This window comes from Spermophilus citellus (assembly GCF_964194105.1).
Source record: "Spermophilus citellus genome assembly, chromosome: 11".
NCBI classification, from domain to species: domain Eukaryota; kingdom Metazoa; phylum Chordata; class Mammalia; order Rodentia; family Sciuridae; genus Spermophilus; species Spermophilus citellus.
In genome coordinates this window covers 98,795,836-98,817,369 of record NC_138192.1, presented here as the reverse complement: position 1 = coordinate 98,817,369, position 21,534 = coordinate 98,795,836, and the positions used below count along the sequence as shown (strand labels likewise).

General features: G+C 38.4%; 1 protein-coding gene across 3 annotated transcripts in view; it reads left to right on the top strand.

Annotated features, from left to right (window-relative positions):
* RFTN2 (raftlin family member 2) overlaps positions 1-21,534 on the top strand; it is an 84,760-nt gene that overhangs the window by 11,844 nt on the left and 51,382 nt on the right. For all 3 annotated transcript variants that reach the window (XM_081261553.1, XM_081261552.1, XM_081261551.1), the window contains 2 exons: positions 16,985-17,168; positions 18,807-18,921. In XM_081261553.1, the coding sequence (XP_081117679.1) occupies positions 16,985-17,168; positions 18,807-18,921 (299 nt within the window). The remainder of the gene's footprint in view (positions 1-16,984; positions 17,169-18,806; positions 18,922-21,534) is intronic.

Below are 21,534 nucleotides of genomic sequence, written 5' to 3'. Positions count from 1 at the left end.
GCACCAATCGTCCCGTGAGTGGACCCCTCGTCCCTGAGCGGACCCCTCGTCCCGTGAGCGGACCCCTCGTCCCTGAGCGGACCCCTCGTCCCTGAGCGGACCCCTCGTCCCGTGAGCGGACCCCTCGTCCCTGAGCGGACCCCTCGTCCCTGAGCGGACCCCTCGTCCCTGAGCGGAGCGGACTCCTCGTCCCCGAGAGCGGGACCCCGTAGGCCTCATATTTTATTGCAGCTGCTATGTGTACTTTCACTTTTGTTTTCTGTGTTTTTTTTTTTGTCGTCTGTGTCTTTCGTTTTCTGTGTTCCTTCTGTTGCTGTGCCATGGGTGCCGCAGCAGCAGATTAATTATGACCCTGGGATCTATGCCCAGGGACGCCCACTGCAGCCGGGAAAAGGGAACAGGAGCCCGCCCCGGCCCGGAAGCCGGAGTGTGCGGGGATGGTCCAGAAACAGAGCAGGCTGCTGCCGCAGTAAGAGCTTGGCCAGGCGGGGAAAAATGCAAACAAAATCAGGCAAGGTGCGGTCGGCTAGGAAATCTTGGGGAACTTTTGCCCTGAGGGTGAGCGACGGACTCCGTGTTGCTTGCATCACCATGGTAACCATGGGCTGCCTGGCGGAAGAGCGACTTCCTGGTCCCACCTCCCACACTCTTGGGGGCTACCGATTGGTTCTTCCACAGTCACTCAGACAGGACTTCTAGTCCCACCTTCCAGCCACTAACCTGTACTGCTGCGTTTCAGATTTCTACCGGAGCTACTCAGAAACTGTATTTTTAAAAATGCCTACCTGTAAATGCTAATGGAAGATATCTTTTTCAGACAAAATTTGATTCCACAGGTTTCTATGTTAAACTCATAAGATGATAAATTGAAGACCCTGGCGGAGTCTGTGCGCACTTATGGAGTGGATGCCGCCTTCACACTAACTCAGGTGGAAAGCATTTTTGATCAATCTCAAGTTAATCTCACAGGAGTTTCTTGTTTTGGCTTCGGGAACGCTCATTGTATTAGCCTTAAGACCAAGAATTTGATTAACTGGAAGGACCCATTGCGGTCCAGTCAGGTCTCAGGGAGCATTCTCAGTGCTGTATTGAGCTAAGTAGCCTCAGGGGAACAATCAGGCTCAGGAACCCCCGTAAATAGCTCTGCTTTAAACATAACTACCTTGGCTATTATCTCCGAAGTACTAATCCCAGTGCCTCCTTCTTCTAATAGTCTTTATAATGCCACTCATTTTAAGGCCTCTCCTTACTGTACCCCTAATCTTGGTTTCCCCCCAACATTTACGCCTTGTCAGGATCATTCTTGGGAGAAACGTCAAGTTGCTAAAGGTTTCTCCCTTTCCCCCTCTCTTAAGAGGTATGTTTATAACTTTGACAACAGTGCCAACTCCTCTCTTTCCAGGAATTTAAGCCTCTGTATGATCTCCTCCAAGGAGACCTTTCCCCCAGCTCAGTCAGGAATCCCACACCTGAGGCTCTACAATCATTAAGACTGATAGAGAAGGCCCTACAAGAGAATCCCACACCTGAGGCTCTACAATCATTAAGACTGATAGAGAAGGCCCTACAAGAGAATCCCACACCTGAGGCTCTACAATCATTAAGACTGATAGAGAAGGCCCTACAAGACACGCAGGTTACCCAGATAAACTATTCTATGCCCCTATCATTTATAATCCTGCCATCAAAATTAACTCCTACTACAGTGTTTTGATAAATAGGTCCCATCTATTGGGTCCATTTACCTGCTTCTAACTCTCGGGTAATAACTCCCTTTTATGAACTGGTGATGAATCTGATCTGGAAGGCCAAATATTTGGGTAATGCACTGTTTGGAAAGACTTTTGACATTCTCATTCAACCTTATACCCAGGATATGATTTTAAATTTCCAACAAGAACATGATCTTTGGTGTCTCTTCCCTTGTAATTTCAAAGGTCAAATTGATAATCACTCTCCCCGACATAAACTTCTAGAAGACCTCAAAAAATGTCCTATTATTTCTCCTAAAATTATTAAAGGGGAATCTATCCCGGGAGCTCAGACTGTTTATACAGACGGAGCAAGAGGGGGGTTTGCTGTTGTTGATGGATCTCAAGTAATTTGACACCCTGTTCCTAGACTGTCTGCCCAAATATCAGAAGTTGAGGCTCTAATTATGGCCCTTAAATTATACAATTCCATTCCACTTGATGTGTATACTGATAGTCTCTATGTTGCTAATTTAGCCTCAGTTATTGAGGCAACCCCTTATATTGGCAGACAATTTACTATCATGGAACAATTACAAACGGATCAACTCCTTAGCTCCATGCTAAATTCCATCTAAATGCACAATCCTTACGCTTCTGTACGGGGTGCTCACGTGATCAGACTCTACAAATTGTTTTCTTATGCCCAGTGTGTGCTCCATTCATTCATTCCCCTAGTCTAAGTGTTAATCCTAGAGGCTTACACACCAATGATGTCTGGCAAAATGATGTTACCCATTTCTGGTAAACAATAGAGGGAGAATCAGATATTACTATTCAGTTTACTTCCAATGGAAAACAGCAGCCAGATTGGACTTAAAGATATCTCTGGGGGCTGGGTGTTTGCACCCCCGGACAGTACAATCCTGGTCTGCTTTTTCGGCTTAAATTGACCACAGAACAGCCTACTGGAAGTTTAATAGGACCCAATCAGGTGCTCGGAGATCAAAAGGCCCCATCTGGACCCAAACAGCCTATAGCCCCAGCAGTAATATCTTCCCCCAGCGGTCAAACAATAACTGTGGGCTATCAAACCTTTGATTGTGCCCCTGGGCCCATACACCCTGGAACTGGAGATCGTCTTTTTGATTTGATCCAAGGAGCCTTTTTCGCTCTCAATGCCACTAGTCCTAACAGGACCCAAGATTGCTGGCTATGCTTGACCTCCAGGCCGCCCTATTATGAAGGGGTAGCAATACTGTCTAAATTATCCTCTAATACCACTGTAGATCTTAAATGTTATTCTCTACCCAGCTATAAGATTTAACAGCCATGGCCAAGTCAATTACTGCTTTGGAAAAGTCCCTCACCTCCCTCTCAGAAGTTGTGTTACAAAATAGGAGGGGACTAGATTTATTATTCCTAAGGGAAGGAGGACTATGTGTAGCCTTAAAGGAACAGTGTTGTTTTTATGTAGATCATACTGGGGTAATCCGTGAAACTATGGAAAAGGTCACGGAAAGATTGGCTAAAAGACAAAAGGAGTTTGAAGCACAACAAGGATGGTTTGAACAGTGGTTTAAAAATACCCCATGGTTAACTCCTTTGATATCCACTGTAATGGGACCGCTTTTCGGTCTCCTCCTTATAGCTGCTGTAGGCCCCTGCCTAGGTAAGAGAATGACACAATTTATTAAAGACCAAATTAACATTCTGACTTCTAAGCCAATACAGATCCATTATCAACGCCTGCAGACCAAGGATGATCTTGCTGAAGTTTGTCTCCGACCAATTCGAAGATGATTTTTCTACAATGATCCCTGCTTCATGCCTTCCTCCTTTTGCCCCCTTTTTCTTCTTTATTTTTACTCTATGCCTTGTTGAACCGGAACCAATTAAAGACCCAATAATGACTGGCTGAATAGATACCACTGAACGCCTTGGCAACAACAAGCTGATCTTGTAGTACCCAGAGACGGGCAACTTTCACGCTTGCACTGCAACCTGAGACAGGGGAATGGGGCCTCCCCAAAGACGGGTAAGCAGTGTAGGGGCAGTGAACGACCTAAGACAGGGGCTACTTGATTCCCTTTGACGTGCAACAAACAAAAGGGGGGGAACTGCTGGCACGGATTCCCCCCGGCCCCCAGGGCTTGGATCCAGCCCTGATTTTTGTGCATGTCAAAGAGGCCAGCTCACAAGACCTTGAAGGAGCTCACAAGGCCTTGAAAGATTTGTGGTGTCTGTTTTCATATTCAGCCAATAACGGTCATGTGGGAACGTCCTGACCTGTTTGGGTCTGATAAGGTTCCTGGTTGAAGGCTTAGTATGAGTAATGGCATTTCACCTCAAGTCTGGCTTGCACAGATTACCCGTGCCTTTCTTTTAGGGTGTTACCAACTTGTTTGTCGTTATATTTCTATACAGCCACAGTTCAGCCTCAGCTATCCCCCTTCGTCCACCATCGTCACGATACAGGATGCGAGGCAAGGCACTGCACTTGAGTGATCCTTGAAGTGGACCTCAAGGAGAGCATGTCCTATTGCATGCGGGTTAGACGCGTCCACGCCCCGTCCCACGAGAAAAGCGTCGGCTGATATGGTCTCAGATCTGGGGAAGGGCCCTCCTTGGGGCTGAGCCATACTATGCAGCCACTTCTGCACAGTGGGATAGGACCTCTACTCTCGCCTGTATTGTTTTTAGAAAACAAAAGGGGGAACTGTAGTGAGCCGTTTCTGCGGGCTGCGGTCGCCATTACAAGATGGCGCTGGCTCGACTGTGGTTTGTGACAAACAACTCCTTAATTGGGAGAGTTGGTGCGTGGTTTTCTAACACCCTATGAGAAAGCTCCACGTGGCAGCTTCGCATTGGGGCTTGAGATGCTTTATTAAGGCTGGTAGGAGCATTCGAGGAGGAAGATGAAGAGGAGGAAGATGAAGAAGAGAGTAGAGTGGAAGAGATCTCGAGAACCTGAATAAACGACTGGAAGAAGATTCCCGGTGTTGCGTCTTCCTTGCGGGCAAGGGGGACGCGACACATATACATTTCCATTAGCTATCTACAGTACATTGGGGGTTTTTTCCCTGTTTCTTATATCTAGATGGACATTTCTTCTTTATTTTTTTTTAATAAATAAACATTGAGCACTTCCTGTGCTAAAATAAAGCCTAGTCCCTGCCCTCTAGGAATCTACATCCTAGGAGCATCCTAGTGAGGGCAACTGCTAAGTGCATGTGCAGAGACAATGCACACTATACCCTGGGATACAAGCTGAAGTAGTATGAAGAAGAGCACCTTGGCCTGAGAAGTATCACCTCATCTGGGAAGTAAAGAATGAGTGGGACTCAGACAAAGGCTTGTATGCAGAGTATAAAAAATATAAGTCAATAAAGAAAAAGCCCAACAGAAAAATGGACAAGGAACTTGGGCAACAGGCATTTGAAATTCTGACCTCATTAACAATCAAGAAAATGCATGTTAAAACCACAGCAAGATACCAGCAACAAGTGTTGGTAAACTGTTATAACCATTTTGAAAAACATAACATTTGACTTCATCTACCTGGCTAAAGATATGCCCAGAAGAGATTGTGTGCACATGTATAGCATGAGTCACATACAAAGATGGCCACAGAAGTGTTATCTGTAATAACCCGAAAGTGTGAACAACTCAGAATAACAAGAACAAGAGAATAGAAAAAGAAATTGTGGCATACTCACAAAAGGAAACACTGTACTTCAGAAGTCAGTAAAGTGTTCTATAAAGGGATAGATTTTAAATATTTTAGGCTCTTTGAGCCACGTGGTTTCACTCACAACTACTCAACACTGCTCTTATCATGCTAGAGCAGCCATGATGATACATAACCAAACAAGCTGTGGGCCATAGGTTGTTGACCCCTGTGATGCTGCAATGAAAATGAAGGAACTACAACTACACAAACTCCACAAAGTAATGCTCACAGCATGATGTTGAATGAAGAAGACACAAAAGTATACAGTGTATGACCTCTCTCAGATGAAGCTCAAAACCCCAGTTTTTCAGTGGTAGAATACTTGCCTAGTATGCTCAAGGCCTTGTATTGATCCCCAGAAGTACAAAAATCAGCAAACGGAACTGTAAAGTGGTTAGGGATGCATTCTTGGGTAGTAAACTAAAAAGAACAAGAAGGAAGTGATTACCATTGAAAGTCAAGCGGGAGTGCAAAGGGAAAGGGGATTGTGATTGAAAAGAGTGAAGTAGGAGGCTTACAGTGTGCTGGCCACGTTCTAATTTTGGGGGGGGTGGGGGGTACCAGGGATTGAACTCAGAGACACTTAACCACTGAGCAATGTACCCAGCCCTATTTTGTACTTTATTTTAGAGACAGAGTCTCGCTGAGTTGCTTAGTGCCTCACTTTTGCTGAGGCTGGCTTTGAACTCACAATCCTTTGCCTCAGCCTCTTGAGTGACTGGGATTACAGGCAGGCACCACCATGCCTGAACATTCTAATTTTTTAATGGATGATGGGTACCCAAGTGTTGGTAGATTTAAGCATGCTTTTTTCCCTTTTGTATGTTAAATTTCTTATCACCCCTCAATTCTCCCCCTCAAAAAAGGATTTTAAAAAAAGGGACAAGGGGCTGGGGATGTGGCTCAAGCAGTAGCGCGCTCGCCTGGCATGCATGCCGCCCGGGTTCGATCCTCAGCACCACATACAAACAAAGATGTTGTGTCCGCCGAAAACTAAAAAATAAATATTAAAAAATTCTCTCTCTCTCTCTCTCTCTCTCTCTCTCTCTCTCTCTCTCTCTCTCTCTAAAAAACAAAGGAATGAATTATTGATATACATAATGGCATGGATGATTGTTCTCAGAATAGTTAGGTTGGGATTTTAAAAAAAGAAAAAAAAGGGACAAGACTGAAAGAAAAGATGTACAAACACACACCCAGAAGTAAGAGGAAATTCTATGGTCTCTGGAAACTGCGTCTACAACAAAGAGGAGTGCAGCATATGCAGGAGAAAGCAGTGGCACATAAGGCTGCAAGAGTTCAAGACAGTCCTAAGTTGATGTGTTGTGTATCTGCCTGTAGTAATGAACTGTACAGTTCAATAGAGTTTTACCATATTTTAAAACTGTAATTATATTACTTCAGTTAAATATATTGGCAGGGCATGGTGGCACACACTTATAATTCTAGCAACTTGGGAGACTGAGGCAGGAGAATTGCAAGTTAGAGACCAGCCTGAGCAACTTAAAGAGAACTCTGTCTCAAAACAAAATTTTAAAAGGATTGATTATAGCTCAGTGGTAAAGCTCCCCTGGGTTCAGTCCCCAGTACTGAAAAAAAAAAATTAAAGCACATATATATATTAATGAACAATTACAAAGATGGAAGCTTTCATTGAAAACAAAAGATAATGCAATTGATATGTTATTTATATAGTAGCTTATATTTCCAGATTATTTAAAACATTTGACAAATAAATCAGATACTTTTTAATATCCATACATTAAATGGCTTAAAAATTTATCCTAGTCTAAAAGCTGTTGCCCAGTTTGTCTGAATTTTCACAAATTCTGAAACAATCAAATCAATGAAGTTTTCTTTTCCTGTAGGCTAGAGTGCACTGGCTCTCACGTCGTTCTGTCTGGGTTCAATTACAGCCTCACAACTTACTAGAAATTTGGGCAAGTTACCTTATCTCTCTTTTCCTGAGTTTCCTTTTTACTATAATTGCTAGATATAACATTGAAATTAAAGGTCTATTCTGTTTTTTAGAAGTGGTAAAATTGCTGGTTAGTGTCTGCACAATTTATTTAAGGAAACAATGTTTTATAAATATTTCAAAAAATGTACCAATCTTCAGAGGTGAGCTGATGAAAATAAATATGTATGTCTTGGACTATTTTCATAATTACAACATCAAAGCAAAACTTTTAGCATTGAACAAGTTCTTAGCTTTATACTGGAATGTGTTTCTATTTTTAAATTGTGATCTTAGTCTATGAAACTTTTAAGCAAAGAAGCATAAAAAAGTCTATGGATATTTTATTTTAGAAACTATAAGGATAAGCTAGGCACAGTGGTACATGCTTGTAATCCCAGGGGCTCAAGAGGCTGAGGCAGGAGGATTGAGAGTTCAAAGCCAGCCTCAGCAACAGTGAAGCACTAAGCAACTCAGTGAGACCCTGTCTCTAAATAAAATATAAAATAGGGCTGGGGATGTGGCTCGGTGGTTGAGTACCCCTGGACTCAATCCCCAGTACCAAAAAATTAAAGAAACTATAAGGATAAATGAAAGCATATTTAATTTTAAATAAAAATCCAGTTTGCATTTGTACAGTTTTCAAAATGACTGCAAAGTAGCCTGTAATAGCAATTACAATAGCCCTATAAAATATAATAAAGTTTTACAAATTACATAGCACTAATGTAACAGTAACCAGCCACACCCATTAAAGCTATAAAAGGACCATTTGTTCCTGCTCCCAAAGATATCAGGAAAGAACTGCTGGTGTGGGGATCTAAAAAGAGCAAGAAGGCTTGCAGCTGCTGCAAACTGCCTATACTGTTAAAATTCTAGCCAAAACAGCCACCACCACCCCGTTAATTTCCTGTGTTTAGAAAGTAATAGACCTGTTGATGTCACTGCCCCAGTAAAAGGACATCAAATCAAAGACTGGTCTCAAAACACTGAGCCTATCATGGAGACATAATTACTTACTCTAATGAGCGCTGATGAAAATTGCTCACTCTGTATGCACAGCTCTCCCTTTCCTCACAGTTCTAAGATGAATCAGGTGTGAACGACTCCCTAACAGCCTTCCAGTCTTATTTCAGCATTAAAACTCTGGAGGATTATATGAAAAAATTTTCAACAAAATTCCCACATTTGTTATTCCTCTTTGCTGTTGCTCCTGGGTTTACCTTTCTTGAATGGTAATGGCCTTTTTATAGCAAGTCCCCAATGTCTCTTGTTTACAGAAATGTCCCTATAAGGAAGACAGCTTGTTAATAAAATGAACCTCAAACTCTCCACCATCCTCCTACTCCTACCCATTCAGAGAAAGAATTGGATCACTTTTTCTGGAGTGCTAGGAGGATAACCACTGTCAAAGATGGTTTAGGAGGCTTACCTGGACCTGGGCAGGCTCTGATATGGAGATCCCTGGGGTGACTCAGCAGAACTCACAAAACAAAAACTCATAGCTATATTCAGACATCAGAAAGGTCTCAAAGTTGACAGTGTTAAATTATTTGGATTAATTTCACTTTAAAAAAATTGGGAGACAGTACATAAGAATCTAAATTTGAGGAATTTTCTAAGAATTCAACACCCTTGATTGTAGCACTGATCTGGGGCAGCTGCACTCTTTGGAAGAGGCCTTGAGTGTTCCCCAGAATTCCAGCATAACTGCCTTTTTTTGTCATCCTGGTATCCATGGGCAATTCAGTACAAGACTCATCACAGTAGATCACTGTGAATTAGAGACCTCTAATTTAGAGTGTGAGTTAGGAACCTGAGATCTAGAACAGGAGTGAGGGACCCCTAACCTGGAGTGTGAGTTAGGGAGGGACCTCCATACAGATTCTCTTCTGCAGGCCATGTTTTTAGAATAAGTCCAGATCCCTAGAGAGGGGGCATAGGAATAAGAAAGACAGTAGAATCAATCAGACATAATTTTCCTATGTTCATATATGAATACACAACTAGTATAGCTCCATATCATCTACAACTACAAGAATGGGAAATTAGGGCTAGGGATATGGCTCAGTTGGTAGAGAGCTTGCTTTTCATGGACAAGGCCCTGGGTTCAATTCCCAGCACCACAAAAAAAGGAAGTTATACTCCATATATGTATAAGTGTCAAAATACATTCTACTGTCATGTATATCTAAAAGAACAATCCAAATCCCTACAATCATATTTTTCCTGCAAATTTGTCTTAAACTTACCAATAACTTATTTCTAAGGGTTTCATTTGGAAGTATCAGATCTGGGTCAACAGATGAGGATATTGCTGAACTTTGCTTTGTGCCAGGCCTTGGGCTCCTGTTTGGTAATTACTATCATAACAACTCTATAAAATCAGTAAAATTATTTATATTGGTTTCAGAGAAATACAGTAATGTGTTCTAAATCATATGCCTAGTAAATGACATAATCAGAACTCAAACCCAGATAATTTGCCTCCAGAGCCTAATACTCTAAACAAAGAATAATGTGGGCAGGGCTGGGGATGTGGCTCAAGCGGTAGCGCGCTTGCCTGGTATGCGTGCTGCCCGGGTTTGATCCTCAGCACCACATACAAAGATGTTGTGTCCGCTGATATTAAAAAATAAATATTAAAAAATTCTCTCTCTCTCTCTCAAAAAAAAAAAAAGAAGAAGAAGAATGTGGGCCAGGGTTGTGGCTCAGGGGTAGAGCACTCGCCTAGCACGAGGCCCTGGGTTTGATCCTCAGCACCACATAAAAAATAAATAAATAAAATAGATCACATCTGAAAAAAAAAGGAAGAAAGAATAATGTGCTGCCTTATTAAATAAGGAGGACCTTATTTAATAAAGCAATTACTATAGCAATTTCTATATGCCAGACATTTTCTAGGAACAAATGTTAGTTGTTTTAATTATCCTAATAAACATATAAGGTGGATTTTTTTTTCTATCATTCTCATTTTGCAGTTGAAGAAACTGAGGTACACAGGAATGAAATAGCCATTAGGCAGAGTTAGGATATGAATCCAGGTGGTCTGATCTTGGACTCTGTACCCTAAACCACTGCTCCAAGAGCACTCTAGACCTGTTAATTAATTGATGTAATTAATATTACATCCAATTTTTTATTTAACTGGTCTCTTAAGTATTTTTAAAGTACTTACCATAACCATTGTCATCTCTGTAGTGCATGTTAAAGATTTATCAAAAGACCCAGATGTCCAGATAGGAGAACTTGTATACTTGAAATTATTGAATAATTGATGAAAAGCAGAGAGCCCAAAAGGAATATGGTTTTACATTAGCTTATGTTAAAATGTTTATTAGTATTGATATACATTTTTTTCTCCTTTTATAGCTTTTCTGGATTTCTATGTGTAATTCCTCCTGAAACAACTCCTGTGTGTGTGCATATGTATGTTTACTGTGTTCACATTTCCTTTATATTGAAACTTAAGATAATACCCTTACTTTATGGAGAGTACAAGAGGATGTAGATTAATTAGACCAGAAATGTTGGATTTAATTCCATTGACACAGAATTTACTGACATCCCCAGAAATGAGGTATTCCTCACAAGTACATTCTCTACCTGAACAGGAACCTCCTTAAGCACCAATTTTACTCTGTTATAGCTATCTTCTTAGTGATTATTTTTAACATGTTACATAGCTTGGCCTCTGAAAATAGTTCTGAAATGGAGGTGGGGTTCATTGTCATTATCAATATGGGCTAATGATAACTGTAAAGCTCTTTAAAGTGGTCCCTGATTTAAAATGTTCTTATATTTTCCTTATCTAGTTTTGGAATTCATTTTATTCCTTCTGGTGTCATCTGTCCATTTTGCTGTTATCATTGTGTCCTTGCTACTTCTAATCAAATGGGTCACAAAGCCTCCACCAAATAACTTGGCATTGGACGTGAGATGATCTTAGGTCACATGCTCAGAAACAGAATTAAATAACAATGGATCATACACAGAAAAGTGTGCCCTTTTTAATTTTTTTAACTCTTCCAATCAGTTGATAAATCTTTAACACCTCTCTAATAGCTAATTTTCCATTTCAACAAATAGTAGATCTGTGCTCGAAGATAACAGCATCTAAATATAATAAGTTTTCATTGTATTTATTTGTAAGACAACTTGCTACTTATGGTAAATAACTGTTCTATGATTACAGGAATTTATGAATTCTTTTTGGAATAACTTTATTTTTCTTAATATGGAAATTAAAAGGGAAAGCTAAGGATATGGTGGTATTCAAATATGGTCAAAATCATAAAAGTGTACTCCACAGACTGAAGTTTGGAAAACACCACCTCTCTAACACATGCTCTGTTGAGAGAGCTGCTAGGGGAGGTGGCTCCATGTCTTTCTTATGGGAAAAGTGCATGGGATTTTTTAGAACTCCTTTTTTTTTTTTTTTTAGGTGAGTGGTGGTTATGAGTGCTAGATTTTTTAGGTTGCCAGTAGTCTGCTTTCCAGTTAAGTGGAACAAAGCAGTATCTCTTTAATGGTTCCAGAGAGTTTTCTGTCTGACTAAAAGATTGGTACAATACTAATAATCTCACCAAAAGTGATATGTTTGTTATGTTTAATGTTTTTATCTTTCTTTTTGTTTTTGGACCATTCCTGGAAAGTTGTGATGATCAGGACAGAAGCAAAAACTGCTGTCACTGTGTTTGTTCAGAGTGGTCAGTTTCACTGTAGTAGACCCTTCCAGTCACTGGTTGCCTTAGCAATGTCACTAACTTTTTTTAAGAGACAGACATAGGGGCCCACTTGTGGAGGCCAGGATAAACATGTTACCAACTTTGCTGTGGGTGCACCTCAAGAACATGATTTGGTTTGTTGGGGTCAAACTTGAGTGGCATGGTGAAAGTAATCAGGTTTAGATGAACTGGATTTGGGATGACAAGTAGCTACTTATTGGCCTCTCCAAGTTGAAAACCAAAAGTTAAAAAAAAATCTTTGGCCTAAAAGTAAGACCTAAAACTATGAAATTCCTAGAATAAAACATAGAGAAAATCCAGCAATCTCACTTCTTGGTATTTATGTAAAAAGAATCCAAAGCAGTATCTCAAAGAGATACCCATGTCCATAGCAACATTATTCACAGTAGCCAAGAGGTGGAAGCATCCCAACTATCATTTGATGGACAAATAAAAAAACAAAATGTAGTATATACATAAAATGGAATATTATTCATTCTTAATAACAAAGGAAATCTTAGCCGGGCACAGTGGTACATGCCTGTAATACCAGTGGCTCAGGAGGCCGAGGCAGGAGGATCTCAACTTCAAAGCAGCCTCAGCAACTTAGCAAGGCGTAAGCAACTCAGCAAGACCCTGTCTCTAAATACAATATAAAAAAGGGCAAAGGTGGTGGTGGTGGTGGTGGTGGTGGTGGTGGCTGGGGTTGTGGCTCAGTGATGGAGCACTTGCCTAACATTTGTGGAGCACTAGGTTCAATTCTCAACACTGCATGTAAATAAAAAATAAAGGTCCGTTGACAACCAAAAAAAGATATTTTTAAAAAAGGGATGGGGTGTGGCTCAGTGATTGAGACCCTTAGGTTCAATTCCCAATACAAAAAAAAAAAAAAAATATATATATATATATATATATATATATATATACACACACACACACACATACATACACACACACATACATACATACACACACAGAGACATATATATGAATATGTGTTATGTATTAAACATACATAAAATAAAAATCTTTGACATGTAATCTTTTTTATAATGGTAAAATATACATGATGTAAGATATACCATCTTAACTACTTTTATGTTTTTAGTTTGGTGACATTAAATACATCCACCTATTGTACAACCACCACAATCCAGATGACATATAATCTTTAATGTAGAACTATAAAACTAAAATAGTAGAATTAACTGCTGAGCAGGTGGTGAAGATACAAAAACTGAAACATTTCAAATATTCTTTGTGTAGGAACAACATAAGTGCCTCTGCGAGCCCATTAGCTACTCTTTTTGTGCTGGCTCCCATATTACTCCACTTTCTGGGATGATGGCAAGCAAGATTACAGAGAACATACAGAGCATCAAACTGCCTAAATTGCTCTGAACTCTAACCTATACCTCCAGGGGAGTAGACTTTTCCCAGCTCTGAGTTCTTGATATCTGGGTTTTCCTCCCAAGCAATAATGCCAAAGTCAACTAGGTGAGGCAACATGTGACCTAACAGTGAATTGCCACCAAGTCAGCCAGAGAAGCAAGGCCAGCCGTACCCAGAAGTTTCCCAAGCCCACAAGCTCAAAAGAACCCATTTGATAAAAGCCACACTGTTCTTCTTCATTGAATTATTCTTTGTCTGTAGCACAATCCTGTCCCAAATGTCTCTCTGAATTTCACTCCAACATAGAGCCAATTAAATCCCATGCAGCTTCACCTCTCATGACTCTTTTTTTTCAGGGGGAAGGGTAACCAGGGATTGAACCCAGAGGCACTCAGCCACTGAGCCACATCCACAGCCTTTTTTTGTATATTATTTAAAGGCAGGGTCTCACTGAGTTGCTTAGTGCCTCGTCATTGCTGAGGCTGGCTTGATCTCGAGATCCTCCTGCCTTAGTCTCCCAAGCTGCTGGGATTACGGGTGTGTGCCACCGTATTTTTTATTTCATTAGCAATATGTTTTTTTCTCATTGTAATATCATTAACATAAGGAACGTAAAGTTGAACTAGAGTGAACATGACTTTTTTTTTAGTTGTAGATGGACACAATATCTTTATTTTTATATGATGCTGAGGATCGAATCCAGGGTCTCACACCTGTGAAACAAGTGCTCTACCACTGAGCTACAGCTCCAGCCTATGAATATTACTTTTTAACTCTGGATCCTCACCATGTTCTTGACCACCCTCACTTCCAAGATCAAAAAAATGAAAAACAATTCCACATCACTGCTGTTTTTTCTATTTTGCCTCTCTCCTGCAAGGTCTGAATAACCTGAATTGTTCCTGAATTCCCTAACCTAATGTTTTTCATTTGCACTAGTTCACATTGATTTCTTTCCCCCTTTTATGTAATATTTTTGCCTCTAAATTGCCCTAACAAACACTATTTCCAATTTAACATAGTGATTCAAGGAACATAGACACAGAAAGACATGAATAAGGTAGTTTTTTTGTTGTTGTTATTGTTGTTGTTTGTTTATTTGTTTGTTTGCCCTTAAGGAATTCTCAGTCTAACATCAAGACAGACATATAAAGAAATAACTATAACATAGTCTGACAAGGGCACTGGTGAGAGTAGGTACAGCACAGAGAAAGGGATGATTTACTAGGCAGGGAAGGAAATGAAGGCCTAGTGGCCTGACAGAGTGGCAGGGTCAGAAACTTACAGTAGTTCTGACATGCCAAAGCAAGCTGCACAAAAGATAGCATGATAAGAGTGAAATATGAACCCACAGGCAGAGGCCAGACTGTGAAGATTCTTTTATATCATGCTCAGCAATGGCAGAATGCTGTAATTTTTCTTTAAAATTTTGTAGGATTGGGGCTGGGGATGTGGCTCAAGCGGTAGCGCGCTCGCCTGGCATGCGTGCGGCCCGGGTTCGATCCTCAGCACCACATACCAACAAAGATGTTGTGTCCGCCGAGAACTAAAAAATAAATATTAAAAATTCTCTCTCTCTCTCTCTCTCTCTCTCTCTCTCTCTCTCTCTCTCTCTCTCTCCCTCCTCTCTCACTCTCTCTTTAAAAAAAAAATTTGTAGGATTAATATATATCTCTAAAATAAGTATAAGTTGTATTTCATTCCTTAGTCTTAAGAGCTTGTTTAATTTTATTTCATAGTTTTTCAGTTCCTTTGTTTAGAAATCAGGGTCCAAATATTAAGAGTAAAGCCAAATGAATCATGGAATAATTGCCACACAACCAGCCAGGGCTGGAATGTTTACATGGAAGCCCAGCTGTTTCTTCAAAGTCCAGGATCATTCTCTTTGTTTTCATTTGTATTCATCATAATGAAGAAAATGTATTAAAAGTAGAATATTAGTTTAAATCCAAAAGAAGATGAAAATTGGAGGAAATGAATTCATCCTGGCTTGTATAGCTTTTCTGTTGAGTATTTTATTTTAGTTTGAGAAGTTGGCATAAATACCCACTGATGGTGAATTTCTTTTCCACCACGTGGATATTAATGTAAAGGGAGGAGGGGATTTCCTCTGACCCTTCTTCCTTGTCTGCTTCTTAACCTTCTTCCTGTGTTTAGGCAATCAGTTCTTTTCGAGACTCCACTGACCACACTAACAGAAGGCCAGGAGCCAACTCAGCTCATACCTGGAAGTAATTTTATGTGTATTGCAACTCAAGAGATGATCAAAGTGCAGGCTTATTTCCAGATAACAATTTTGAATGTTTTCCATAAAATAACAGACATAATTACAGAAAATAAGCTAATTATATAAATTAAAATTGCTAGAATATTAAGAATATTTTCTAAAATAATGCATTTTTTCTTTTATATTCTAGTCTATATAAATAGTGCTACTGTATAGTACAGATTTCTACAGTTTCTCCCTCCTTCAAGTGATAATTCAGTTGCATATCAATTTTACATTTAGACTTCTTCTACATTTAGATTTTTACTTGTTATAAAGAATTTCTTTATAACTTTATATTTCAATTCCTTTACTTAAACATTTATATAAATGCCACAAGAAATTGTATTTTTAGCATTTCAGAGAAATCATGGTACTTTTGAAGACTAATTGGAAATAAGAAAGCACTTGGGCTGGGGATGTGGCTCAAGCAGTAGTGCGCTCGCCTGGCATGCGTGGGGTCCAGGTTCGATCCTCAGCACCACATACAATGATGTTGTGTCCGCCGAAAACTAAAAAATAAAAATATTTAAAAAAAAAGAAAGCACTTGATGATTCCTATTTATCAAATGCCACTTCTTCCATTTTTAGTTTTAGATTTGTAGCAGGCACAGTGGCTCATGCCTATAATCCCAGCAACTCAGAAAGCTGAAGCAGAAGGATTGCAAGTTTTAAACCAGCATCAGCAATTTAGTGAGGCCCTAAGCAACTTAGCGAGATGCCATCTCAAAATAAAAAATAAAAGGGGCTGGGAATGTGGCTCAGTAGTTAAGTACCTTGGGTTCAATCCACAGAACCAAAAAAAAAATTATATGAATTTTGGGTTTTTTAGAAATTATGCATCTCATTGTATTCAACATAAAAACAATTGGCTCTTTGAATTATTATGTATTTTATATTTGTCTTCAATATCTACTAATGGAAATATAGTCCCTCAAATGAAACCTTAAAAAGTAAAGCTGCCTCAATCGGAAAAACAACATACAAGGCATTGTATTTCTGCTTTAAGACATATTGTTAATATATCAGCTCATAAGATCACTTTTGCTTTCTTCTGAAATAAGTTTAGAAAATATATAATACAAAATAGTGTAACTTTTTTGAGTTTAAGCCATATGGATATTTTTCCTACTCATTGGTATTATTGTACATAGATAGAAATAATGTATGATTAAATCCTATTAATGTGCAAATTTCTCTTTGCTTTTGATATTTTAGCTTCACCAAATCCAGAAGTTATCAAGATAAATTCAATTCTGGATATAGTAACAAAAGTGGAAGACTATTATCTTAAAGGATATGTTGTTGGGGCCATTCATCCTGCTATACAATCTGTGGGGCAGCGAAAACACCTACCAGCAAGTTACCTATATCGGGTGGTGCTATTGCGCTTGAAATTAAGGTAAGCATGATGCTCAAGGAAACCATCATGCTACAATGCAGTTAAAAATTAGTTTTCTTTGCCTAAAGAAAAATAATTTTGAAAAGTGGTGGAAAGTAAAGAAAAACTAGAGATTTAGGTTTAAGACACATTTTTCAGCAGTTGAAACTGGACTGAAGCAAGGAAATTCATACCTCTCCTCCTTAAAACTCCTAACTGACCCTAACTCCTTGCAGGCCAACAGGTTGCAGGTGAGGATGGCAGTAGACAAAAGGAAAGCAAACTAGACTCAAGGCACCTGGAAACTCCTGTAGCAAATACAGCACGTGAGAGAGTAGCAGTTAGCTATAAGTATTATCAGTGGGCTAACCATACTGACCTGAGCTATGCAGTCCATTCTCACTGAGCTCTTTGAACTGCCATATGTTGTTTTATTAATAGTAGCAACAGAAACTATCTCCTCATCTAAAACTTTACAGCAGAAAGATCAAGTAGATCAGGTTCTCACAAATTAGACAAACTGATTATCAACTTTTTTCACCAATTTTTTTTTTTTTTGCACTGAGGATAGCACCCATGGTCCTGCACATGAAATATAAGATTTTAGAGTCATCCATTTTATCTTATTTTTTCAAAACTATTAACAACTACTTTTTCAAATAATACTACAACAAGTTTTGCCTGTCTAGATTGCAAATTCAATGGATTTTTTTAATGGTAAAAATATTGTTGCTCTTACCAATGAAGAATGGAAATAACCAGAACAATGTCTTAAATTCACTTTTTTTTTTTCCAGACAGGGTTTTACTAAGTTGCCCACACTGGCCTGGAACTTGCAGTCCTGTGACTTGCGACTAAGCCTTCTGAGTCGCTGGTATTACAGCCATGTGTCACCTTGCCAACAATACATTAATTTTTTTTTATACAACTCTTAAAAACCATCTCTAAGACCAGAGTAAAAACTTCTTTCTTTTTATAGTGATGGAACAATAAAATTACTTTAACAAGAAATGGCTAAGAAAAAAAAAGAAATAAGAGGAAAAGGATAAGAAAATAGGAAAATTTAAATAAAAAGAAAGGGCTTTAAACAATCCCAGGTGTGCTTTTAACGGACACTATCTGCTACTGAGAAGTTGCTTCCCTATACATGTCTAGCAGTGGGTGTACAGGTTTCAGTTTTCTCTAATAAGAGACAGAGTCCCATTAGGTATTTATTAGTTAAAGCATTGCTAAACAAACATGACGCAGTTTTCACTGTGTATAAATAATCTTTTCTGTTTATAGCATTATTCAAATAGATTTTTTTAATGTGACTTCTTTTTAAAATTGTTTTTTAGTTGTAGATGAATACAATACCTCTACTTTTTATTTTTATTTGGTGCCTGGGATTGAACCCAGTGCCGCAAACATGCTAGGCAAGCGCTCTACCACTAAGCCACAACCCTAGCCCCGGAAATAGATCTAAAGTGCCCTAACAAAGTTGAAAATAAGCAAGGGCCTGGGGCGGTGGCACACGCCTATAAACCAGCATAGATGTTACTGTGTGTTTCTGATATTTTTATATGAGAAGATAGATAGCCATCAGACTTGAAATAACAACAAAAAGATTGTTTTGGACCTTATTTGTGAGTTCTCATTTTCATATTCTCTCTGTTACAGCCCGAAGCATTCAGCAGCACCCAGGGTACAGAGATACCCAAGACTTGTGATTGAGGAATGTCCTCTAACTTATGAGACACAAACAAATGACATAGCTAAAGAACTGATAGAAAAGGTACTAAATACATACATTTTTCTTGTGATGTTGAAAAAGTTTGGTATTTCTTCTTTACCAATTTTCCTTTTTTTCTTTAAGATAAATAGAGAAATAATAGATAACTCAATTTACCAGAATTTAAAATGTATTGAAGCACTTGAACTAAATTGTACGGTGTTAAAAACAGAAATACTAGCCTGTGAAACAGAAGATACCAGAAGTAAATTTAATCACATACAGAAAACTTAATGACAAACCTGATAATAAAAAAATGGAAGAATAGCCATTTTTAAAAAATAACTTTATTTTTTTATGTAGTGCTGAGGATTGAACCAAGTGCCTCACATGTGCGAGGTAAGTGCTCTATCATTGAGCCACAACCACAGTTCCAGAATAGCCATTATTTAATAAATTCTACTGGGAAAGTAAGCAGTCATTCTATATAAAATAGATTCAACACATTTCAGATGAGAAATAAATTATGAATAGATTTAGGAATTTAAGTATAAATGAATTATATACAGAAAAATTAACTTCTAAAAAAGTATCAAAGTGAAATCTGCAACAAATGTTTTGTATCAGAACTTCTTTCAAAATATACAGAAATAAATATAAATACACTAAAGTAATGTCCAGTCTTAAATGGACAGAGTCCTGTAGGCAGCACATGCAAATGGAAACAAGAGCTGGCAAAAGATTCAACCTAACAGTCTTTAATATAAATAAAACCAAGAATTAACACATCACCAGTATTAAACTGGAAAAATAAAATTATTAAATCCAGTATTGGCAAAACTTTAAGAAAAAAAGATCATTTTGCAACTGGTATTATAATAAATTGATAGTGTTCCTGAATATCAACTTAGTAATAAGAATCACAAGTTCTACTTTATTTTCTAACCTGGTAATCTCGTTAGGAGGCTACTGCAAGAAAATACTTGAAAGGAAAAAAAGTCATTTCTGTACAGAGATAGTTAATCAACAGTGATTAATGAATCACATTTCCAAAAACTGAAAGATTTCCCAAGGAAACAATGGTATATCAACACAATCAAATATTTTATGGGCTTTAATGCAACAACTAATTGTTAAGAATGAAATATCTGACAATATAAGTTAGTTGAAACAAATGAAAAATTGAACACTGAGGTTGATTAAAACCAAAAAAAAGTATGTATTTATAAATATTCTAAATTTGGTGGTATTTTGTGGGGTTTGGGAGGGTTTTTTTAAATTTTTTTTTATTTTTTAGCCACATTGATCTATGTGTAAGGTTTTAGCTTTTGTTTGAATGCACACAGCCATGGGCTGGGGTTGTGGCTTGGAGGTAGAGCGCTTGCCTAGCATGTGTGAGGCACTGGGTTTGATCCTCAGCAGCACATAAAATAAAAAGTAAAGATATTGTGTTCACCTGTAACTAAAAAATAAATGTTTTTTTTTAAATGCACACAGCCAAAAACCTAAGGCATTTCCTTTCAGGTAACTGAAATTTATTTCTGTTATTGCTTACATACTTTAAATAACCATGTATGTAAGATTACCTGAGGTTGTGTATAGCCAGTTATAGCTGCTAATAATGTTTCCCATTTAGGTATAAAGTAAACATTCAATGAGGGTTTTTAGGAATGGTCTTCGAGACTTGATTTTTTATAAACAAAGTACACATACTGTTTACTGCTACTATTCTGGGAGATTTTTTTTTCCCCTGGAATAAATCCACTCCAGAAGACTTCTTTGAAAACAAAAATGTAGCTACTAATTTAGATTTAACAGATCACCATCAGAATCCTTGTTTTCATTGGACTTCCTGTTCACAGTCAAAGATCTATTTAAACAGGAAAGTACTGTTATTTCAGCAATTAGAGTAATGGGGTTATTTCATGAATAGAAAAGCTTCAGGAAACATAGCACATGAAATATTTGAACATTGCCCTGAGTATGAACAACAGCAATATGTGAGTGCCAAATATTATTTTTGAATGGCTGCCTTATGTAGAGTTGATAGTTGAACATTTAGCTTTCACATCAAGCTTAAACATTATACCAATGTTTACTGTTTTTAAAATTAGATTTTCAAGTGTTTCCCTCACCTCAGAATTTTGAAATTAAAATGGCATTTTAAAAATATCAATCACCCAACTTAAAAAATGGAAAAGACATTAATACTATATTTGTTACCAGACCTTTCCAAATAAGATTTTCTAGTAATAAAAATCTAACTCAAATCAACTTAGAAGAAAACAAAGGTAATAAATTCACCCACTTCCACCTGCAAAATGCTATGCCTCCTTACCCAACCCTCCCTCCCCCTTCTCTTCCAGGACCCCTGATAAAAATGAAGTTTTGTGGTTAATTTTTTAAGGTTTAATGCACCATTATAAGTTTAATATATTAATTTATAGGAATAAATGAGTTTGTGCCAACCATAGTTCTTTGTCTGACTTCACACCACATAGCCTCCCCCCTTCCTCAAATGTTCCTGCCTCTTCATCTGAAGTTGAGTTAAATTTCATTCTTTGATTGGGCTCTTGATTTTTCCCCCAGATCTTCCTGGCCTTTTTCATTCTATTTCTAACTATAGATGTTTCCATTTGAAATCTCCATCATAACCCTTCTCACCTTCCCAGGTAA